The sequence below is a fragment of the Pyrus communis genome, chromosome 14 (assembly GCF_041283825.1).
Source record: "Pyrus communis isolate YQ-2024b chromosome 14, ASM4128382v1, whole genome shotgun sequence".
Lineage (NCBI taxonomy): Eukaryota > Viridiplantae > Streptophyta > Magnoliopsida > Rosales > Rosaceae > Pyrus > Pyrus communis.
The window spans coordinates 10,534,880-10,544,171 of NC_142578.1; the positions used below are offsets into that span (position 1 = coordinate 10,534,880).

Consider the following 9,292-nt stretch of genomic DNA (forward strand, 5'->3'; position numbering starts at 1 on the left):
CCCTATGTACCTGGATGTAGACTAGAGAATGGAGGCCATGACCTGGCCCAACTCTGCCACTCCTCGCGACCGAACACGGTGGTTGGACACCCTTTGTCGCCACTGCATGCTGCCACGACAACCTAATAGATGGCAACAAACACTGCAACAGCCATTGTAAAAGACTTGTTGAATACTATGCCCCTACTCGCCTTTCGACTAGCGCTTAGCGCTTTTAGAACCTTGGCAGCAAGAGCCCAAACCTTCCAGGCACAGCAACTACAACAGGCCTTGCAGCCCGTATAGATAGCAGAAACACAGGTCCAGCCAGTAGAAGGAGCCCAAGTCCACTACGCATGAGCCTGGCGCCCGGCCCAAGCCAGACAGGCCTAACTAACCCGAATGTTCACCCTAGCGCTCAACCTCTGCGTCTGCGCACCTAAATTGGCTCCAGCCTCCCAGACCAGTCTCTAGACCAGTTCAACCGAATCGACTCATAGTCCGCGAAACAGGTAGTGCTAAGTATCAACCAACTAGATCGCGCTCACGTTCCGCCACTCAGACCGGGCATGTTGCCCAAGCTGACCATGATAGGCGACGGAAACGAGCCGACTCTGACACACTCATTAGGCAAAACCGCATTCGAGCTCCGTGCATTGCCTCAGTAATGGCATCACCCACTCAAAGTGACGACTTCCACTCTGCGCCAAGTACTTGGTGTTAGAATAAAAATTCTACAATTACTGGCTGGTCATCTAAGATTTCATCCCTTAGACTTCCACTCAATCATGCATTATGACTTGAATCTCACTTTGGGCGAGGTGATGTAGTCTTGTTCAACTATACCCCCAAGGCCCTTCGAAGACATAAGTAGGGGCAATTGTGAGACCATGTTTTCCACCCCTTCAGAATAGTGAATATATGAACTCACTCAGTCGGTCCAACCCGGAGTGAGTAAGGCGCCTTCACGTCTTTATCGTAAGATATCATAACTTGGTGGTTCTCAACAAATACCCTAGAACCACTCCATCATCAGAGTCCTAACGAGATTGTACAATCCATCTCCACTTGAGCACTCCAGCCGGAATGGGCATCATAGGCACCCACGTCATGCTCAACAACCACCACTCATATCCCAATCAAACCAGTCCCCAAATGGGCATCATAGGCACCCCACTGCCCAAATGGGCATCATAGGCACCCCACTCCGACCTGTTCTATGTACGTTCTTAGTGGAATCTTAATAAATTCTTGCTACTATAAAAAAAAGTCCTCCATTTTTTTTTTAATTTCTTTATAAAATGTTACCTGCTTTGGTGGCCTTCCAATTAAATTATGCTTGGCAGCAGCCAGCAGTGCCAAATTGCCAATTGCCAATTGCCAGTTTCGTATTTGGCGGCCTCAATATCTTAGGGAGATTAAAATCGGTATAAAGAAACCCGTAATATGCACATTTAAAAGAAGACCGATACGACACATCCTTGTTTTTTCTAATGCTACAAATAAGGTCCTACCTTAATTAAATTATCTTAGGAAGCAAAGTTACATATATTTCTGGACATTAATTACAATAGATGTTTATTTCCAATTCAACGTCCATTTACATTTGGGTTATATTTTTGTTACATTTTGCTTAGGAATATGTATGATATTCATTAAGATAAAAAGAACACGTACAAGATAGATACTACATAAAGAATGGGATTAATTGAATCATGATGGGACTTTTAACCGGAGTTCAAAGAAATAGACCAACATTACATCAACTAACCCTTAACGATTCATGATCTTTACATTTTTTTCACACCAATTTCCCTTTGGCTTACCACAGAAACGGAAGGGCTTTCATTTACTCACTTAAGCATGCTAGAATTCATTTTTCTACAAAAAGACTTTAATTAATCTTTAAAAAGTACTAGTTTTCTATTGTTAAAATAAAGTACTTGATTATTGTGCTTGCTATTGTTGCCTTCCATTACCCACAAAAAAAAAAATCACAAATTAATCTCAACACCAAATGAATACGAATATAAAAGAATGTATATATAATCAATATAACTCAACAATCCGAAAGGCAGTACAAAGTACAGGATCCAAAAGCTTAAAAAAAATAATGAACTATATAAAAAAAAACACTAAAACAAAAGAGAGAGACTCAATAAAGTCCTCCCAGGAAAAATAAATATATCACAATGAACGAAACTAACCAAACCAAAACCACATAAAATTTTGATCACTTGCACTTCAAATCCTGGATAGCACGGGTGGTCAAATTAACTGACATGCTGCAGCTCATTTTGCCAGACTTGTTCTTCTTGATAATCTTCATCAATTCAACCTTTCCCTTCAAGGTAGCCTCACTAGTCAGAGGCACAACACCTGAGTTGATGTCAATGCCAAGGTTTGTGGATCCTGAAAGCTTGTCGGTGTTAATGCTAATGTTAACACCGGTTCTCCGAGTCGATCGAGCTTTGGCTTTTCCCTGAGGAATATCAGCAGTACCAATTGCCTGTCCACCGTAGTAGATTGTGACAGTGCTGTTTTGATATTTGAAATGACCGAAGTTTGTGTTCTTCACTGCAAATTCGGTTACCAAATTCAAACTCAAAGATGGATCAGAGTTGGAGCCTGTGGAGCTGAAATTATCTGCAGTAATTGTGCCAAATCTGACTTTTGGACCCTTGACTTTCATCACGGTAAGTGCAAAGGCTGTGATAACTATGATCTGAAACACAATGAAAATAGCAACATATGCTAGGCACTTCTTGTTCTTCCCGTCTCCTTTCATTGTGTATGAAAAAAAATGGATGATGATTGTTTTTTTGTGTTTGTAATAAAGGAAACCCTAGTTTTTCTTTGCTCTTGGTTTGGTACGTATCAAAGAATTGTAAAAGGCTCTAAGGAGTTGAATGAGTAGAATGACTTGAAATCACAGAGCTGCAGTATTTATAAATTCTTGTGGTGTCAGATACGATAAAATGTTTATGAAATTCAAGTGGAGACGTAGGATTTTTATTGTATTAATTTCTTACTATCTTTGATTTTTTCTTTGTTGATATTTCAAAACGTGTTTGGAAGACTTTCGAGTATCTGACCAACATTGTACAAGCCTACAATTTCACTGAAGCTTCTGTGAAATATCTCAACCGTTAAACCTATCAATTTTTCTTTTTCTTCTTCTAGATGAAAGAATTTGAGGATACGTAAAGTCTATTCCTCATTTGCAACGAATTTCTAAAACAAACATGTGGACAACATAAATAGGGTAATGTGGCAAGCGTGTGGTCATTGGATTTCACACGTTGGACAACCTAATCTGATAGGACAAAGAAAGCTAGAGTTTCATCATAAAATTAATTGACAACATGTAAAGTATCCAAACTATATATAAGCACATATAAAGCTCTTTATCTCATCAATATGAAATTCATTCTCAACATTTTAGGACTGTCATGTTCTTTTCAATAGAGTAGTGTCGTGAGAATCCAAGAATTTTGTGGTATCAAACATTGCCTTACTATCCCCTTAGTTTTAACTATTTATCCTATCAATGAAAGGTAATTTCTCGATTTATAGGATTGCTTATTGTACATTAAAATGGACCAATTATTAGTAAATTTCTTTTTAATTTAGTCGTGTTGAGTGAAATCATAATTACCAACATAACTTTAGTCTTATAATGTAAATTGATAAGGGCGATGCTAGGGATAAAAAATTTGCAAACTAAATGATGTGTTACTAATAGGAACAAGTATGTTCATTAACGTTTAAGTAATAAACTAAGGGAATTGTTATTAGCACTCCAAAAATATCATTCTACACTCCAAACTATCTATATTAAGAAAGAAAAATACACTTTTAAGGAGTGTAGAATGAGATTTTTGGAGTGCCAATAACAATTCCCTAAACTAATCATCAACTTTCATATCTTTTAATTTTCAAAATTGTGTCTACAAATCTAATCTATTTAACATTACCTAATCGATAATTAACAACATGAAGTTAACATGAAATCATTTCGAATTATTTTTAGGCCTATAACTTTTTAACCAGATTGGTTGAAGATGGCCTTACATGCCCTTTTTTATCCTAAGTTTCAGTGTTTGAGAGAGTGACTAGTCGTGGATTTAAAAATGATAGAGTTTAATATTTGACAAGTGGGGGCATTTCTCACGTAAAGATTAGATACTACCTATTCTTGTCTTCTGGAAGAGAAAGACACCTTCAGAGTAATACAGTTAACGACTTTAACGTGTGGCGTGCCTAATTACAAGATACATAATCTTCTTTTATAAATAAAGGCGACTGACTCACCAACTCAAGGCTGTCATGTTGGAAATGTCCGTGTGAGACCCACTTAATGGACAAAAAACCGGGGGTTGCGCCTATCAACACACACACACACACACACACACACATATATATATATATATATATATATATATATCATATGAAGCAGCAGCCTTTATAGACTCAACACAAAGTTAATTTACAGACTATATAGTACGGATTGTAGGGTCCACTTGTTGAGTTGAATTGCATTTGTGCTGCTTGCTAACTATACAAACAACAAAGGAACCTCTCATGATCCTGACCGTATAAACCCTAAATTAGAGCATCATTACTAACGACGCACATCAAAAGTAACCTTTCGTACTCCTTATAGTATAAACCTTAAATTAGAGGGATTTCCACAATTACGAAATTTGAGGACTCATTTCGGTCATCTTTAACTGAAAGAGGGTTAGAGGGCTCGTTTTAGTCCTATAGCCCTCCAAGAAATTACTATTTTAATGAACAGTATCAGGTCATATTTCTTACCATCTCCAATCGAGAGGCCAGAGAGTCATATGCTAAACATAGCGCTGTGACAAAAAATCATCTCCAACCGAGAGGACCAAAGGGCCGTAGGCCAAACATAATTTATTATTTTAATTTAAAAACTACAACTTAAATTTAAAGTCTATAATCATCATCATCATCATCCGCCATTGTAGAATTATAGTTGGAGGTAAACAACTCCCGGGCCATAATATCCCTCTTTTTCCTATCAAAATAGGCCTTACTCATTGGAGTGTAATCCGAAGTGTTCCTTTGCGTATTGTTGTCATCCATCTCTTCTTGTATTTGTTTGGCCCGTTCTTCGTACCTACGGTTCTTTTCTTCCACGACAATGGCATTTTGCTCCGCCATTAATCGCAAAGAGGCCACCATTTCTTGTTGAAAGGTGTAATCATCCTTTGCCTTACCCTTTTCCTTCAATTTTCGGGCCTAGTTTCGTCCCATAGCCCCTTTCCTTCAATTTTCTACCCTTGTTTCTTGAATCGTAGGAGATCCATCTTCATCCCCATCTACAGTTGAGGATGCATTTCCGAACACCAGTGTAGGACCAACTCTTTGTTGAGGTGGATCTTCAAATAACACCCACCCTTTACAAATTTCCCAACAACCATGATGATTAAAGGGTTTTAAGTTATCCTCCATATACAATTCCTTCGCTTGGCATACCTAGAAAATATAATTACAAAAAGTAAAGGAAATTAATTTATGAAATTAAATGTAATATAATTAAATATTTAAGATAAATTGTGAAAACACTTACTTCGTCGTATTAATTGACGACACTTTCATGTCTGCTTACGGCCTGTAACAGTGCTTGATGCCATTTATTCAAACTTGGATGAAGATGTTTCTTCCATCTTGAAGAACAACTCTCGTTGTTTCAAGTATTCGGTGGAGTGGTGCTTTTGTAGAACTCATAGTATTTTTTGGACGTACGAGTCCCAACACCTTCATTTGTTTGAGAACTCCCCCTCACACTATCTTCCGGGACCTATCTATAAGCCCTGCAAAGAGCTTCACCTTCTTTTCGAGTCTAAGCCCTACCTTTCATTGCAGATGTGGCCATTTGAAAATTATTGAAAAAATTAAAGGAAAGATTATCGGAAGAGGTAAGAGAATAGAATGCGAAGAATTGAAATAAAATGAAGTAAGATAGTATGGAATGGTGAAAATTATTTGAAAAATGATGTAGGAATGACTTAGGTACTTATAGGAAGAAAAAAAAATGGGAATTTTTTAAAATTTTTAAAAAAAAAAAATTTCAAGGGAAAAAAAAAAAATTTCAAATCTAACAGTCACGGCTAGTTGGCGTCATGTTGACACCAAGTAGCTGTTGGATTCGAATGCTTGGGCTAGCCCTGGGTTTGTTGGCTGGCTCATTTGGGCCAGTTGGTGGGCCAGTTTTCCCTTTTTTGACCCGATGGGGCCCATGAGCCATTTGGCCTAACCCATGGTTAGAGACGGTTTTCGTGTCATTTCAAGCTATTTTCGGCCCTCTGGCCGAATCGGTTAGAGATGGCCTTAGAAAGGCTTATTGACACACCCTGACCGAAATCTAGGCATGCTGGCCATCACGTGAGGGTGACGTAACCATGTGCACAGTGCGGAAGCTAAGAATAATAATAATAGTACGAACAAATAAAAATCAAACTACACATAGAGTAGTTAACATATATGTGCAAGTGTAAGTGTGAAAAACAATATTCAGAGCACAGAAAACCTAGTCCAGTCCAGAGGAACAAATACTAACTAAACACACCTAGAAGGGGTCCTACACTGGTGATAATCTGTCAGATATGCCGTGAATTCCTCGAGAGCCACCAAAAGAGCAAACCAAACTAGAACCTGGAGGGGCGCAAAACAGAAAGTGTGAGTTGGCAAAACAAAGCTTTTCAAAATCATTTCATTATCAAAAGTTTTAACCCCTCGCCGTAAAACCTGTATAGTTTCCTAGAAAATAGAATATACACATATAAAGAAAACATGCTCAGAAATATGCCATGTCGAATGCCTCCACAAAAATGTAAGTAACCCAGGTAATGCCAAACAATGCAAATAACATATCAGCCGGAGTCACCTAACGTGACCTGTACGGCTGAATCTAAAGCTAAAATATCCAACTCACTAACTATACCTACACACGAGTCGGAACCACCTAAAGTGGTCTGTACGACAAGACTATGTGTAAATAAATACGCTCAAGTGCTACGATCACGTGAAGACTGGGCAACTAATCGCGGGTCACCTACGAGTCGGAACCACCTAAAGTCATCTGTACGACAAGACTGTGCACCTAACTTGGATCCAAGATGAGTATGTGGTGTAGGAGGTGAACATCACGTGAAGGAATGTGCCCTACTCTGGGCGGGAGCACTAACACCAGGGGTGCAGGTTATGAGCTCTCTACGTATCTCACATAACTACAAATCATCATCATAAACCATAACTTACCTGGCACTTACCTGTGCGTCCGCAGCACCAAACATACATATATGCAACTACTAATGCATAAATAAATAGGCAAACGCAATGCACGGCATTTAAAACATATAAACATTCCATATCATTTTCTGGGAAAAACCACAGTATATAGGTATATACGGAAAACCAAAAGCCCACTGACTGGCATGTGGAAGGGTCGTAACCCCCTTGTCTCGAGTGACTACGCTCGTTCTCGGGATAATTTCACCTATATGTGAAACAACACTTTCAAGCCCTGAAATTCACGAAATCTCGTCGGAGAAACTTCACAAAATCCAGCCAAACCTGCAACTCATGATCCCGACATCCAAATCCTTCCAACGAACCAACCCGAGCTTCCTAAGGATCTCACTAAGCTTCCTACAAGCTTCAAATTCCCTGAAATGGGTATGGTTGAACTTGTATAATCCTCACGAACACAAAGATATAGTTTTCCACCTCGATCTACAACGTTTTCACAGGTTTTGGTACTTGTTCGTGTGAAGAAGAAGAAGAAGAAGAAGAAGAAGAAGAAGAAGAAGAGAGACACGAGACAGGGAAAGTATACGGGAAGGTGATAAGGATGAGAGTGTGTGTGTGGTCCAGATGCAACCAACAAGCCCACAAAGCAAACACCCCAAAACGAAACATAACCACTAGGTGCAAAATCATCATTTCATACTTACGGTACGAATAATTGGGGACGAGCTGTCACACTTACATTATAAACTCTAAATTCGAGATTTATATAATTTTATGTGATAATTTCATAGAAGGTTTTTTTTTTTTTTTTTTTTTTTTTTTTTTTTTTTTTTTTTTTTTTTAAAAACATTTTAAGTTAATTTAACTTCATGTTATTGTAATTTTTTTTTTTTTTGTAAAAATTTCTACAAAAAATAAAGGAAAACTAATGAAAAATAGCTTCAAATTTTAACATTTTAATAAAAAAAAACCATCCACTAACTTTATTTAATGATAAGGACAAAAGAATAAAAATAAAAAAAAATAAAAAAATAAAGAACGCAACTTGCACTGGGCGTGTCCCCTATATAAACTGATACAACAAATCCTTCATGTTTTTGCTTGTTGCACGCACTATGGAAACTTAGATACCAATTACTTTGGAGTTGGTCAAAGCCCATGCCTTGCATAAACACCACCCTCACCCACCCCCCCTCCCCTTTCATTCTCCATTTTTTTCTCCCATTGTCAGTTACATTAATAGATTTTTATTTTTATTTTTTATTTTTGCTTAGAATAAGAAAATGACTTCAAATTGAATTGCATTCTCCAGTTTTATTTTTGTGGGGTTGTTTCCCAATAGTAGTCAAGAGGACAAGAGATTTTTCAATGTGCCCGAAACATGGTATGGTACACCACGTGCCTCTATACAAGTGGTGAGATTCTTGTGTTAAAAAATTAATAACATAAAAACTAAAATTTCCCACCACTTACATAATGACACTTGGTGTACCGCTTGTGTTACAAGCATAAGGAAAAAATTTCCCACAACTTAAATGGTATCCAGTATTTTAATTTGGTAATTGAAAAATAAATCTTTAAATATAATTACTGAGAACATAATCTTCTCGAGGTTTTGATTTAAAGGATCACTTATGGGTTCATCGTTTTTGGTGCAATGGTTGCTTTTACAGGACCAAACAGGGTCTAAGTTTCAAACCTTATGAAACTGAATCAAGAATTAGACACTATTTATAAAACTTGACCAATAAGTTGACACTATTTACGAAATTGGACCAATAAATTAAATGGATACTATTTATGAAACTGGACCAATAAGTAGACACCATTTATGAAACGAAACCAAGAATTAGGCACTATTTCTAAAACTAAACCAATAGGTGGAAACTATTTATGAAACTGGACAAAGAACTAGACATTATTTGTGAAACATGACCAAGAACTAGGCACTAAAGTAAACCAATAACTATACACTATTTATGAAACCGGACCAAGAAAGAGACACTATTTATGAAAATACCATACACTA

General features: G+C 37.5%; 1 protein-coding gene across 1 annotated transcript; it reads right to left on the bottom strand.

Annotated features, from left to right (window-relative positions):
* Positions 1 to 2,001: 2,001 nt before the first annotated feature.
* On the bottom strand, positions 2,002 to 2,942 carry LOC137713299 (late embryogenesis abundant protein At1g64065-like). Its single transcript, XM_068452583.2, has one exon. The coding sequence runs from the start codon at positions 2,765 to 2,767 to the stop codon at positions 2,213 to 2,215; it is 555 nt and encodes a 184-aa protein (XP_068308684.2). The 5' UTR covers positions 2,768 to 2,942; the 3' UTR covers positions 2,002 to 2,212.
* Between the last annotated feature and the right edge of the window lie 6,350 nt (positions 2,943 to 9,292).